This window comes from Periophthalmus magnuspinnatus, chromosome 14, assembly GCF_009829125.3.
Source record: "Periophthalmus magnuspinnatus isolate fPerMag1 chromosome 14, fPerMag1.2.pri, whole genome shotgun sequence".
NCBI classification, from domain to species: domain Eukaryota; kingdom Metazoa; phylum Chordata; class Actinopteri; order Gobiiformes; family Gobiidae; genus Periophthalmus; species Periophthalmus magnuspinnatus.
In genome coordinates, this window is record NC_047139.1 from 8,211,208 (window position 1) to 8,227,141 (window position 15,934).

Consider the following 15,934-nt stretch of genomic DNA (forward strand, 5'->3'; position numbering starts at 1 on the left):
TCTCAAATGTAGTAAATTAAAAAGTACCCACTGGAAAATTGACTTAAATATAAAAAGTACAGATACCAAAACATGTGTACTTAGGTTGCAGTGCAGTACTTTACTACTTTTACTTCGTTATGCTGGATTTTACAGTATTTATCTTAGTATGATTTTCTAAACAACATCTGAATCATTAGGCCAGTACTGCAAAATTGTTCATTTGATTTGTGCAGTGTGACTCTAAATTACTTAAAGCAGCAAACTTGTCAAGATTTGTGAAGTTTATGAACCTTGAGGACAGTACACACAACTGAAGTATCAGGTCTATAGCCGCTCTCAAGTTCTGAGAAACGAGCCTTGTGCTGTTATGTTTATTTTGCCGCACACAGGAGATAGCAGGCCCATTGTTACCCACAGCACTACACTCACTTCATCAAAAGGTTTATTCATCTGATCTGTTTTTCCAACTTCTTACATGTCAGAAATATGTTGCTTAAGGCGTGATTTATTGCAACACAAATAAACTGCTGTTGAGCATAGACTTGTTTTGTTCCGATTGCGAGCACTTTACCATCAATCAATCCACTTCTCTGGTGTAATGTTTTAGAATCAAGAGGAAACTTGTTTGGCTTTTTGTCCTCATCATATTTAAACTTGACCACAGCTGCAGTCCTTTGTTTATTATATATGAATATTTAAACATGCAGCAGTCCATTATTAGTTGAATAAAGATGAATTGTATGTCTTTGTCGCTCAAATAAACCAAAAATAAAATATAAAACGCAGCTGTTTCTATACTCATGTGCATCGTGTCAAAGCTTTGCATAAAAACTTGCTTTACATCGACCGCAATAACTTCAAATCTAATACAATCTATTACTATATTCCTAGTCTATGACGTACAACATGGCAATCCAAAGTACTTAAAAACATATATGTTAGTAATGGAAAAAGTTCTGACTCTTCTTCATTTGAAAAGGTGTTTTATTTTCCAACACACTCTGAACTTTGAGTCATCGGAGACGCTGTTAATACCACAAAGGGAAGACATTTGTACAATATAGTGTCGTTTTCCCTCAAACAAAAGTTATTTTAAAAACATTCACAGACACACCGTTGCAGCAGGTCTCACAGACAGGAAACCAAACATCTGAAGATTTGTCTTTTCCATATTGTTACTACTCTGTACACTCGTCACATTTTGCTCTTTCTGTTTTGTCTATGTACATTTATAAACATAATGGCTGAAAACTGTACTAAGCCCATGCATTTAATCTCAATTTTCTTGTTTTTGTCTTGTTGAAAATGCAGAAAATCCAACAAATACAGCAAATAAATAGTAATTTGGCTTGAAATCTTATACTGACCAACAATAAAACATAACGTGAGGGATTACATTGTATAAAACTGAACAAATTTACTGCACAAATTAAATATTTACAAATCTACAACAGGAAAACAATTTCTGAATATAGGCACTTCATTTAAAACAGTTCAGCCAGTCCTTCGGTCTCCAAGCCATGGCAGTAAACTTTTTTTCATTTTAAACTGAAATTTTAAAATGAATATCCCTTCTCAACATTTGAAATCTGGATAATTCACTGTAGCCACACACACTTTTACAATTTACAGACAAGGAAGCGCTATTTTCCAAGTTCAGTCTATAAATGAATAAATGCTACAATATTTTAACATGCACAAAATGATCAGCAGTGTCCTGTTTTCTTTAAAAGTTAAAGTTATTTGATAAAAAGTGCAAATTAAAACAAAAATACACCAAATCCTCTCAGTTACTATTATTAATGTCACACAACAATAAATAAAAAGATGGTTCATAAATAGATCAGCGATAAAAGGCAGTGTTTTGACGATGGATACGTTTACAGTGTCTCTTCATACAGTATTATATTAAACATGTATTATCCAGAGATATATTTGATCATTTTCACACAAAGAGTCAGCTGAGGACATGTGACCAGTGTGTTAAAGTGACTATGACAGGTTGGACCTCACATTTGACTAAAACACACACACGTCATTATATAAACATTTTCCTCCAGTTTAGCAGTTTTTTTAAGCGTCAAATTTTACTTTGTGGTTGGAAATCATTACATCATGTTAGAGAATACCATAAGTATTACTGAGCAAACATGTTGTACAGTGGGTCAAAACGCCTCTGATGCACAGAGTTTATTATTTGACAAATAAAAATACAAGAAAACACCTTTATTTTGTTGAAACAGTGTTTAAAGTATCAGAAAAAAACGTGTTTCCTCCAAGTAAAATGTGCCAAACTTTTGGATAGTATTCTAGTTCGATGTTACTGATATGTTTAGAACGATCTACGGTCATTTTCAACATACTTTTTAACTTTTCTTCACAAACTCGTAAAATTATCTTTCACATTTACAACAGATTTTATTCTATATTATTCTATATTTTTCTACCAACTGAAGTAAAAATGAATCATCAGAACCTGTCATACACACTTTAAGTACCTCCCACATAATTGTACCATTTTGAACTAAACTCAGTTGCTTTTATATTGATACAATGCTTAAAATGTAAAAGTAAAGTAAAATGTGCATATCAGAAATATTTACTAAAGTGCTTTGATCCAGAGTACCTTATTTTATATGTAAAGGGTTGACAGAATCAAAGGTCAGTGTCACTTCAAAGTAATATTATTATTAAGTAAACTTAAATAAAAAGTGTTTGGGGGAAACTACTAAATGACTAAAGTAGCAGAGTAACTTTCAAAACTAAGCCAATCTCATGTTCAAATTATTTTAAATTGTACATCTTGTCTGAAAACATGTGGGAAAAGTGAACAAAACTTAGTAGTTAGTTTATAAAATGATTGTTACATTGTAAAATCTATTACTCAAGTGAAGTGAAAGTATGATGTCAAACTCTTTCAGAAATATACTCTTAAAACACAAATACACAATTGCACTTGAGTATGTAATGAAGAGTACTACCCACCTCTTTCCAGAATCATGATGTACTATAAGTAATAGCGCTAATGCTAGGCTCAGTATAGATTTATGTATATTTCTCTTTAGCTCAGGCAGAGTATGATGCCCTGGAAGGACGTACTGACCCGCAAACTTAGCACAACTACAGTTTTTGAAAAGTATTATTCTGTGTTTCTTGACAAAGGAATAAATGTACCTACATAATCTTAAAATCGAATCATGAAAAAGTACCATTACCTTGAAAAACGTATTCTTAAAGTGTCTATTTAAAAGACCCGTTTAGTGACATTAAAGGTGGACTGTTGTAGTTGGAGGGTCCACTACCTCCCTCTCCATGGACATATTATTGTTCACTGCAGTTTGTCGTGGCACAGGTCTCCACGGAGACAAGCGGCTGACTCCACCAGGCCGAGTTACAGTACATCTGTGGAGAGGCAAGCCCGTTCACAGCATGGATGTATGTTTTACAAAGCATTGTTCAAAAAAATTACCTGCAACTGAGTAAATGCGAGATAGATTTGTTTAATGCCACACTGAGGAACATTCCAGGCAAAGCAATCTTCATGGAGACAAAAAGTGGTGGACCCTTCACCAGAAAAATTACATAGTGAATCATTAACATCATAATAAACTTAAATTTAAATGTTGGATTGTTTGAGGGACAGTAAAAAAAATGTGAAAATTGATGAGATGAGCTGTACCTGGTCAACCTGGTAAAAACAGACAATACAAAGTCACCTCATGTTAATCATAGAAGTTACTGACATATCGTGTGACCTAAAACATGGAATAACAAATAAATTAAAACTCACATTAAATCAGGGGTCTCAGACTCAACTGGAGCAGGGGCCGAAATTATAACATCACTGTTGACCGGGGGCCGCAGATTTTATTATTTATATTATATTTATTTGGTGAGTTACAATTATTATTATATATTATAAAAATAAGATACAGTAGTTCACTATATTATTGTAAATATAATGCAGACAGAGGCCCTCATGGGGTTAAGAAACATGAATTAAATCATTAATATCACTTTTATTATTACAGGCTTTTAATCATTATTTCTAAATCCTTCAAGTGTCTCTGTCTTGTTTTCAGTTTGTCATATTTTCTACCAGAGCCTCAGGATAAAGTTCTGTAAAAACACTTGTCATCAAACCATTAATGTTAGAGTAGATGTTAAGTACACGCAATGTATAAAACAATAATACTTTAGCCTCTCCTTTATGAGACGGCTCCTCTCCTTTCACAGTCACTCCCACCCGTTTTTGAAGCTTCTATTCTCACGCTGTTTCTGTCTGTTTCTTGGTTTTTAAAGTTGGGTCAAGTTTTAAAGTCCCTGTACAGACACTGTTCATTCTGTCGTGCTGCTTTATACATTTTATCCTGGGGCCACTATTAATAGAAATTTCACCCGTGAGCCGCAAGTTTGAGACCCCTGCATGAAATGAATACACTTAAATAAAAAACAGATTAGTGTCACCTCTACAGTCTGTGCCTGCGTGGGTCTGATTTGGGTGGGGAGGGCGGAGGGGGCAGCGTGACTGTTGTTGGGGCGTCCAGCGGGTCGTCCATGGGCAGAACCAGGCGTGTTCCCCTGATGGCCACCTCGTTTTCGGACAGGGCCAGTTCGTTGTCGAAGCCGTCGTCAGGGAGGCCCGCCCCGGTGCTGGAGCGTTTGCGGTTGACGGTTCGAGACCCGGAGGCGTCAGTGCTCACCGTCACATCCGCGTACATCGAACTGACGCTGGCATCGTTCAAAATGAAGTCGTCGTCGTCATGGAGTTGGCCCTCGTTCTAATGGGGGGAATCAAAGTTAATGCAAATGTTGAAAAAGTGCTGTTCTACATCTATATAAAAGTGTTAAGATTTTGAGAGCAGGAAATCTTTTATTTCGTTTTACTTTTTGTCTAGTTTTTAACAAGATTATGATGTTCACTGTTGATAGGATCCAGTGATGCCTTGTCCAAGTGTTCTGTGGAATGTAAAAAAGTGAAACTGTCTAAAAGATATTTTAGTCTGAGAAGAAACGAGCCTGAAAACAATTCATTTAGGTAAATAGTATCTCTTGTCAATCATATTTGAGAAAACAAAAGTCAGTAGGTCAGAAATACCTGTATTCCTTCTTTACATTTAGACGTTACATTACATTTTTTTATATGATTAAAAGTATTGTGCCACGTACCTCGTAGGCCTGTGGGCTGGTGAGACAGCGTGCGAGGGGGCCACAGCAAGAGGGCAGCGTTGCCGTCAGTGGAGGTCCACTGTGGGTCAGCAGCGGCTTTAGATAACTGTGATGCAACTGTCAAGGGCGTCACTGTAGTTCACTTTACCAGAGTTGATTTTTCATGGGTTTAGATGTGAACATTGAACATTGTCTCTATTTTTGTATAATGACCCAAGAAACAGACACTGAAAGCAAATCAGAAAACAGCAAAACATCTGCTTTTTTTTTACCCTGTTTTCCTTTCATTCATTCTTCATTCTTTGGTTGCAGTGGAGAAAATAAATGGCCCAAAACCACAGATTCCTGTCTTTGACTTTGACTCTGCTCTCTACAGATTTCAGCAGTCAGTGGCTCACTTCATGTACTTTTATACACCCCACTCTGTATGATTCTAAAGAACTAACCTTCAACAGACTGCTTCCAAGTGTTTTTTAGTTAAATCTGATCTATCCAATATTAACCAAGTGCGTACCATTTTAATATTTGAGTACTGCTTGAACTTTAAACCAGACATCATCATCTTTTTAAATAAAAAATAGGTAATTATAACTTCACCCACTGCGTTCTTACTACTGCAGGTTCTTCCAGCTTGTGTATTGCTCCCTCTTGTGGTTAACAGAGGAAATGCTGGGGATGATTCAAAGGATACTTGCGATCGAAGTTGTACCAGATCCTGAACGGCCAGGCACTTTCATGTTTTGTGTTTCTTCTTTGGGATCCATCCAACATTGTGGCACTCTGAAACAAAAATAAGTCATTTTAATAACAATGGCTTGAAAAAAGTACAGAAATAAAATAAATGTGCTTTTAATTTTGCACTTAACTTACTTAAATTGAATATTTACTTACTGTGTTTTCTTGATCTGAATCCACGCCCACCCTAATGGACAAAAATACAACAGTCAGATGTAGATGTTTGCATTTTCCTTGACATTTCCATTTATATTTTATTAACCGTTCCTTTTTTGTAATGAGAAAAACTATAAAATATTAACAAAACAAAGAGGACGGTACAAATATTAAACTCCAAACAATAAAATAAGCTGATAAACTCACGGTATGCTCATGAAAGACAGCATTGGCATGGTCCCACCTCCACAGACCCACACGGTGAAGAAGACGATGAGGAGTGTGGTCGAAAACATCATCTGACGCGCGTATGTCGCCGTGTCCCGAATTGAGAGGGCAAAGGTCATCGCCCCACGTAGACCTACAGAGAAAGAGCATTAACGTGACGCTCTGCCCATGATGTCAGACCAATAGAATATGTGTTTTTAAACATGTTTCATTTAATTAACTGAATATGGTCCATTTAATTTTGATAGATCCTCCTTCTGGACAGAACTAAACCAGAGCAACACAGGACAGAGGCTTCAGATGTGCCCAGGACTAAACACCACTGGTATATCCAGGCAACCACTAAAGTCTATTTTTATTGTTGAGAATATAGAGGAATAAAAAATCAGGCACAGCAGTATGAGATCAGAGGGCATGTGACAAACTGTGACTCATATTGAACACATGAGGGAAGATTAGACATGGCAAGAAATAAACTTGAGGGCTATAAATATTTAGACCGTTTTATAAAACCAGCTGTTTCTCTTTGCACCTGTTCCAAATCTGAAAACCAGTGGATGGTTGCACTATCAAGTGAATCAAATTTCAAACAAATGTGAGTCCTTTTTCAGTAAAGATACTTGGTTTTGGCTGATAAATTAATAATAACCTGTAATTACATTTGGGAATAAGTGATATGAGATATTCTAAATGTCTTGTTGAAAATGTAGAAAAGCAAAAGGTTAAGACGTCGTAAGTTACAATTACTCTCCAGATGACCATTAATATTATTATTGTGACATCACCTGAGAGCAGCCTGTTTGTTATGACTCTATTTCTGAGAAGCACAGTTTTTGTAAAGACTTCTGCTGCTGACACAAACATGGGTCCAAGATACAGTATAACCATCAGTAAACAATGTACTGTTAACAAAATAAAAAAAAAACCCTACATTGACTTTTCAAGGAAAATGAAAATGTAGTTGAGTTGGAGGACTTACAAAATCTAGAAAATTACATTTCAGTTTGATTGTACAGGATTTTGTAATATTTTGAGATTAAGACTCGCGTCACTTAAAGAATATATTTTATATATCATGTTATAATTTAATAAAGATCAATCAACTCTATTTTTGTTGCACAAGACCTGTAGCAAATAAGGTTGATATGGTATAAAATTGCTATTTAAAAAAAAAACTATATTCATATTTAATAATCTTAATATTAAATACAAATATTTAATATTTCAACACAATGATATATGAACATCTTGTCTCATACAAGAATCATAAGCATTTTAAAAGATGTTTGTAGAGGTCTAAACTGCAGTGTTAAATATTACAGAATAAGACAAAACTGAAATGTGTTATGTATTTTTGTTATTTGTATTCATAACTTTTCTTCACAACGTTCCAAACACTTTCCACTGTTGTGCATGTCCTTTGTTTTCCGTACCTGCAAACATCATCACATGTTGTAAATTGTATCCGATTTTGTTCCTTCGTCCCAGGTTCAACAGGAAGGACAGAGGGTAGATGTTGGCTGCTCTTCCCAAAAACACGGCCAACTGCAGCGGACGGGGTCAAGGACTGAACACTGATTTATACAGAAGAGGACGGTACAACGATGGGAAATAAAACCTGGACTCAATGGAAATTTCCTTTTAGCCTCGACTCAAATTACAATTAATGCTTTTGTTGTGCTTGCACTGAATAAAATATGTGTGTTCAGAATGGTTTATAATTGCTCCAGAAATTAAATAAACATAAGGTGAACTTTAAATAGCACAATATAATATTTTTTAAACGACTGACAAAACGATTTTAAATATGGCTTTGTATTGTACAGTGAGCTTTAAACATTGTTCAGGTTTTGGGAAATACATTTGAACAACTTAACTTTGGTATTTCTGAGCATGCACAATATCACAGGCACCTTCTGAAAAGTGAAGACATTTAAATGAGGCTAAAACAATAGCTACTGTAACTTAATTGAGATGCAGCTTAGTGGAGGCAGTTTTTGTCTGCTGAAGGTCAGGGGTATGGACATTAAAAACACATAGAAGCAGGTGCCGGGTTTCCATCGAATGGTAGGAAAAGAAAGTTTTGAGGTTGAGGGGGAGCCAGACTGTTATGGGTAGTTCAGACATGTTAGTTTTGGAGGTTTTTTTTGTGGTTTTGAATGAAATACTGAAAGTTTCCGTATGCATGTGATGTCAAATGTACTTGGTAATAGTGTCCTTATGTGTTAAACTAGAATCAATGGTATTATGGAGTATCTATAATGAATAAATTAAATATTAGGGGATTTGTGTTGAAGGATACAAATGCTCCGATGATGAACAGAGGGTTGAAGACATGAGACTGGAAGGAGAACAAGGTCAGCCCCATGTATGAGAAGATGAAGTTCTCAGCCAGGAAGTTCAGCAGCTCAAACAACTGGAGACACAAGAGACACATACAGTTAAGTACTGTACCACAGACATATTTTGGGAATTACGTTATTCTTCTGCTTAGTTTTATGTCTTGTCTGGCCTCTGGAAGTGAAGCAACAAACAAGGTCCTAGTGTTTGTTCAAAAATAATTAAATACTTATATGTTTTTAAATTTTCATGTGCTTAAGTACTAAAACAGTTAATTTCCATCACTACTGTCAAGATTTCCACACCACTTTTTCTTCATAGAGTTTAAGCAAACAAAAGATTGCTTTAAGATTAATCTTGTGTAATGCAATGATGTGATACCAAAAAGTACACAGCTGTTTAACCTTGTTTTTCAGAGCATTTCAGGAAGTAATTTAGTGTCACTTTCCATCTTTCTCACCACAAACTCTGAGCCCGGAACCTGCGGTTTGGTTCAAAATGTTGTGTTGGCCCGTTTAAGATGTTTTTAACTTATTTTTCATACCCAGTAAAAAAAAATAAATATGTGTGAACTTGTGAAACATGTTGCAACAAATAAGTTCTGCGTAAGACTTATTTATCAACGCTGACCTCCAACCAGAGTGAATATTTTTATCCCTCTGCACCTGATACTTTAGAAAATCACCTACAATTTCTGAATACATTTTATTTCTGTATAAGAGCAGACTTCTTGGGTTTATAATATCTGTAATATTTGCTCTACCGGAGTACAGAATGGAAAACTATGCAATATACTTTGAGTCATACAAATAAAGTGATGATGTCTAGACTCTACATACACAATTTTTTTACATGTTAGAAACGAGAGCTGCGATATTAATTCAAATCAAAACTGCAATGTAAATGGTCGCAATAAATGCATGGAATTCTTGTATTAGTTTTGCACTTCATACTTTAGTGTCAAATGTTAATACTTCTAGATGTGTTTAAAATGTACACTCAGAAACCTAATTACAGTTGCAATACTTGTCCAAAATATTACCAAAATTGTTATAAAAATAGGTGCTCAAATGGCAAACAAACAACACTTTTGTTCACACATTTAATCAAAAAAGAGGAGGTGTGCATGTACCTGTTTGGTCCGGTCCTGTGACTCTGGGGAGAGGTTGTTGTAGGTGTAGTGAGCTTGAGTGATGCCACAGAACAGCACCGCCACCACTCCTGGAGACAACAGCATGAGACTCATTTAGAAAATATAAAATAAAACTGTAAAGCAAAAGTGGCATATGAAATACACTACAAAAAAAATACACTGTCCAGCTATAGTCGTATGGGTTTTGTGAGGCAAAACATTGTGACTGACTTTGATTATCATATATTCAATTAAACTATTCAAATAACTGTTATTATTAATCATGAAAAGAAAAATCTACCAAAAATAGACGAGCCATAATTCAAATTAATTCACATAAATGACCTTACATACATATCAAATGGAGCGGATATATCGATACAGAAGGCTGTGATATCAATACTGTATCACGACTATATATATATATATAATTATAGTTTACTTTTCATTATCTACTAAAATCCATACCTAACATGTTTCCTAATGTAGACATCCAAATGCCACAGTGATGTGGCCTCTTTCTTTCTACTGTTCTTTCTGTTTTACCTGTAAATCCACAGGCCTCGGCCAATAGGAAGGTGCTCCAGGACATGAGGAAGAAGAGGGCGGTCTCCAGAAGGGGAAAGTCCCTCAGCTTTGTAAACTTAGTGACGTGAAAAACATGGTCAAGGTGAACAGTCGAAACAAACACAAACAATGGATAGAATGTAGGCTCTATAATTACATGTTATTACAATAAATTCAACTGTTGTAAGATCGCTCTAGTGGTTCAAAGTCATGGATTTGTTTCTATATTGTAAACATGTATTAAAATATGAGTGAAATCCTAGAAATCCTATTTATGAGCACAATCTTTTAAAAAAAGTGCTCTTGCATAGAGGATCAGATCAGAATCACACCAAAATTATGAAATAAATTGTACACTATAGTACTTAGAAAGGCAAAATATCAATTGGGGAGGTCCATGGTATGACATGTTTGAGAATCAGTGGTCTCTATGCAAGGGCTGCATGATAATGAACAATTAGGACAGTTACCCAAGTTGGGACATAATTGAAAGCTTTCTTTTTAACAGATACTGGTATGTACGCTGTGTCAGAAATAGAGGAAGGAGAGATACAGCATCATTTATAAAGTTATGTTTGGCTAATAATGTTTAAAAGTCACTATAGATTATCTGGGATTCATAGAATCATAATTATAATCATAACTCTCGTTTTTATTACACCCTTTATGTAACTAATTGGAGCAATAACTGTAACAAGTAACTGCAAGTCGACTGTGCACAGGCAACTCTTCCCAGCTTATCCAATGTAAGTCTTCTGATGTATGCATGACAAAGCCTGATCTTGTCAGAAGATAAGCAGGGTTGGCAATAATATTAAACTCCACTGCTGATAGAAGGATATAAATGCAGTTACAACTCCAGTAGCCACTCCGAGAGCAAAGGATCCACTGAAAACTCCCAGAAAAACCCCAAAGGACTTGAGCATGGCCATCGCCTCGAAACTGTGGCTGTTATCGCCTGCCGGCTGGTACGCAACAATAGACCTATAAGCAGACAATCAAAATCAGCACAAGAAAAAGGAAATATACCCTTAAAATAGGGAAGTCAAACAGGTAAAAAATTAACACATGCAAGGACTCAAAACTAAAACGAACTCAGATCAAAGACAAACTTTTTTATCAAACAGGATGATCAGCCAGAGTAAAAACAAAGGGCCTCGCAGGCCATTCTTTTTGCATACAAGCATGCTGTCAACACCTATGATATATTCATTTAGAATACTGCCAATGCAAAGAGGCAATATAACCAACAAGGACATAATCATATTAATATACAGTACAGTACAGTAATCTAACTTTTGCTCAGTTTTGTTAAATTATATGTCCTTTTTTCTTTTGCCTTCCGTCTAATGAGGTTACAACATGTGACGATGACAAATTTGATGTTCGATATATATTGTGGCAAAGATTTAGCAAATATTTGTAAACCTCTCTTTTAATAATAAAGCTTGATTTGCAATAAATAAATGACACACTATTTTCTTCAGTAAATGAAATCTGTATCTGAAGAGCCTTGTATAGGATCTTCTTTTGGTTTAGATTTCTACTTCTTAATAACATAACAGCAGAATCCATTAACCCAGGTTTGGAAACAGCACTAAGAATATGTTGGCTTGTCACTACATGAACATGAAGGAGCTGTTGTTAAGTAATTAAACTCATCCAAATAATTCACTTAATAAATATTTTCCATTTAAAAATAAAGCTTAAATTAAGGTTCATACAAGCAATGTAGATCACTAGCAAAAACCTACATTCATGACAAAAAATGTACCAAACTAGATTTAAATGCTTTTGTCAAAATGCCACTCAGATCAACCCCGACCCACCAGGGTGTCCCTGTGACATTCTGTCCCATCAGATCATGCTCGAGGGGCAGCACTGGGCCCCTGCTCTCTGAGGAGGCAGAGGCTGGGTGTCTGCTCTGCTTCTCAAAACGCAGCAGCACTCTACATACATACGTACAGGAGACGACCACACAGACGGAGGAGGCGGCAGTGGGAATGACATGGATGATGTTAGTACAGTGAGAATTTACGAGGACAAACAAACACCAGGGTTTCTGCAGGTTACAATAGATTCACTTCACTGTTTGGGGCCAAGTGATGCTTAAATAAAGAATTAACAGGTTCATTTGTTCTATATGTATGACACTATATATTTTATTTATTATATTTATTTTTTTCTGCTTGAATATGTTGCATTGGAAAACCTACCAACAACAAGAAATCTAACATTATGGCCAAGCAATTTAATGTAATTGGTTAATTAATTAATAAAAAAAATTAATGCTAGTACAGCCACACCTTTAGGTAAACAAATATTCTTTTGTCAGATATACATGACTTTGGAGAAGACAAAATAGATCTCATAATGGGTGGGAGTAGAGAACTATTATAAGAAACTGTATTGTAAAAAAGGGGGGAAAATGGCCTGGGGAAATGGTAATTTAGGCCAAATAAAATAATCAACAATCAAAGCACATGTGTAATTATAATCTCTTTCTTCCATTTGCATTATCAGTGTGTTCAAAAACCAACAGAAACCCATGAAAATTGCACTTTTACAACACAGATGGATGAATGTAGAACTTCTCAAAAACATTGACTATTTAATGTGTTATTGTGATGCGTGTGTAATTCTTACGAAGACAAGACGATTGCCACTGCATCGTTGAGGACGCTCTCCCCAAACAGCAGAGCGTACAGGTCCACATCCACCTTCAGCTCGTTAAAAATGGCCAGAACTGTCACTGCAACCAGAATGAATATTGATGTTTTTTGAAAGATCTACCTTAATATAAATAGGAATTTTACGTCCATTGCACAGGGTCAGATTGTATTTTATTTACAAAAATAGTACATTTGTAAACATTCCAAGAAATTATATTTTAACACTGGATACAGATAGATTCGAAACGCATGGCCTATTTTGTGGATAAATCAGATGCAAGTTTTACACAGAGGATTTGGATATTGAAAAAATGTGCCTCGCTTTAAACAAGAAGGAAGGTGCAAGTCACGAGAAAATACTTTTATAATCAATTAGTTTTGCACCTCAGGGATATGTGTATGACATGAAGTGCAACACAAACCTGGGTCTGTTGCAGAAACGATAGCACCAAAAAAGAGGCAGTCAGTGAAGTAGAAATCTCCTCCAAGCTGTCCCACTACTTTCATGAAGGACACAAACCCATACATGATCAGCCTATGAGGAGCATAAAAATATTATTTAGAACATTAATCTGAATCTGTAGCAAAACTATGTCTCTGACAAGTTTAGTTACCCAATCACAAAACAGGAGATAACTGTTCCCATGAAGGCATAGGCCAAGATAGACCCAATGTTTCTGAAAAAATGTCTCTGTAACAAATAAATTGTTATTTATTAGAAATTAAATATAAATAATAGACATTGTGAGTACTATGTTAATACTTACCCTTTTCAAGCTGTAACCTGCATGGAAGATGATTGGTGGTAGTAAAATGTTGAAAAATACTTCAGGGTCAAATGTTACCTAGAGTTAATAGAAAGTGCACATAAAATGCTGATATTTACCATTTCACTTAAAACTATATTGTTTTTAAGTATTAGTTTATTCTTTTTACCCCATCATACAAAAACAGCTACAATATAAAAAGCAAATTCACCTCATTCAACGACACGCAGACAAAAAGTGGGTAAAAATGAAACTACAGCAACTAATGTATTAAGAATATTTTAAGGATCGTTATACCTTTCGGAGCATCTCATCATCCTGAACCTGGTGACCTTTAGCACGGCTGACCTCTCCTTTAAGAGTGTATTCGTAGAAGCGCCCACTCACATTGACCAGCAGAGTGGCAGGACTGGCATTTACAGCGCAGCTCAACACCACATCGCTCGTACTTTGTGGAACATGTACACCAAACCTCAGGATCACACCCACCAACAAACCTGTGCAATCAGACAATAGATTGCACCAATATGAGACACAAAACATATGATTTTAAGCTTAATTACAAGAAAAAATATATATCAATAACTAAACCTGGTCCCCTAAACCTTGTTACAAAGAAATTATACTAACTATAGTTTTGAGCAGCTTGAAACAAAAAAAACACTGACAGACCACTACTTAAACTAAACTGTATTAATTTGTATGTGTGATTTAGACAAGCATCACTTAGGAACAATTCAGCTGCTGATAATAATGCCTAAGCTCACTTGAATGACTTTTGTACAACTGAGACTCCAATCTACATCCATCAGTACCATTAAATAGTGAATGGTTAACTAGACCAAGGTCAACTCTGCCTGAAGCAGGTCGAGAAATAGTTTTATCTACAAAAATAACAAGCTTACAGGTTAAGTTTTGAAGCTAACAGCTAGCACTGAGGCCAAGTTCATTGATTATAGGACGAGGGTTTTGTTTTCTTACCGTAGATCATAGCGAGTCCAGTCTCGTGTAGAAACCTAAATCTTCGGTGCTTGAAGAGCCATATCGTTAAAATAGTTAGTGTTAGCAGCATTATAAATATGAGCAAGTTGGCACTGTCCTGTCGGTGGCTTTCCTCAGCCTGTCTCTCTGTTTCGACATTATTCATGGAATTACCCTGACTCTTCACGAGCAGAAATGTGGAGAGAAAAGGTAATAAAATAAACATTTTGGACCGTGTGCCGTCCAGAAAACGCACCATTGTGTATCCTTGTTTGATTTTCTGATGATGAGTGACACTGGTCTTGTGCTCAGTGAGAAACAAGAACCACTGTACCGCGAGACCGTGGATCGGAGCAAAATGACAGCCACTTCCGGTACCACTACCAAAACATTGTAACTTCCGCTTTTCAAAATAAAACGCACAATATTTCAAAATAACACTCAAATGACTAATAATAGGCTACATTTATTTAGATTTGCATCATGATTAAACCGATTTGGCCGTTTCCTTGTTAGTGTTTAAATAGTTTACTGTGTAAGTCAAATTAAAAACGCATTAGAATAAATAAATGACGATTTAGACTATTACTTTAAAACAAAATAGGCTATGGAAAAATGTAAATATGTTCACATGTAGGCAAGTGAACAGGCAATGTTGTCTGTCAATATTAAATCATATACAGATGTATTGCCACAATGAAATGTGCTGTTACCCTAAATATTATTATGAGACATATCTTGGTATTTTTTGTATTTCATATGTTCATCTGAAGAAGTCAAAGACACTGTTCCTGTGCAACAGACTAATGAATAATGTAGACCTACACTATGATTTAGCACAATAATGTAAAAGCAGCAGTAATAGCAGTAATGTCACTAAGCATTGATTTGATTGATTGTCAAATTATCTTTAATTAAAATGAGTGCAGACACTTCCAAAAGGCACTGATAAACCAAAAAAGGACAAAATAAAGGAGACTGTCTTTGTAAGTAGAATTTGCACCAGCAATTTATCAAGAAAGTATCCTGTATCTTTTTTGAGTCTTTTTCAAAGGAAACGAAAGCTGCAAAACCAAGCAGACCTCACTGAAAAACACAACTGTGTCTCTTTTAATATAAATGACAAATATTCTCATATTTAATACAAAATACTGCACTGATCTGTAAAGGTTTGTCAAAGAAAATCTATGGTATAGCAAAATAAA

At 35.5% G+C, this 15,934-nt stretch overlaps 1 protein-coding gene across 2 annotated transcripts; it reads right to left on the bottom strand.

Annotated features, from left to right (window-relative positions):
• Positions 1–945: 945 nt before the first annotated feature.
• LOC117381374 (sodium/hydrogen exchanger 6-like) lies at positions 946–15,067 on the bottom strand. 2 transcript variants are annotated; one of them, XM_033978333.2, is made up of 16 exons: positions 14,730–15,067; positions 14,046–14,245; positions 13,749–13,826; positions 13,596–13,672; positions 13,404–13,516; positions 12,956–13,061; positions 11,152–11,293; positions 10,289–10,394; positions 9,743–9,831; positions 8,573–8,686; positions 7,704–7,815; positions 6,250–6,403; positions 6,043–6,073; positions 5,843–5,931; positions 5,152–5,257; positions 946–4,763 (listed from the first exon to the last, which is right to left on the bottom strand). In XM_033978333.2, exons 1-16 carry the CDS (start codon positions 14,986–14,988, stop codon positions 4,452–4,454), a joined length of 2,088 nt encoding a protein of 695 aa, XP_033834224.1. In that variant the 5' UTR covers positions 14,989–15,067; the 3' UTR covers positions 946–4,451. The 2 variants fall into 2 exon arrangements, with proteins under 2 accessions (XP_033834224.1, XP_055082758.1); XM_055226783.1 differs by having other exon boundaries at positions 4,275–4,763; positions 10,289–10,389; positions 11,147–11,293.
• Positions 15,068–15,934: the final 867 nt, after the last annotated feature.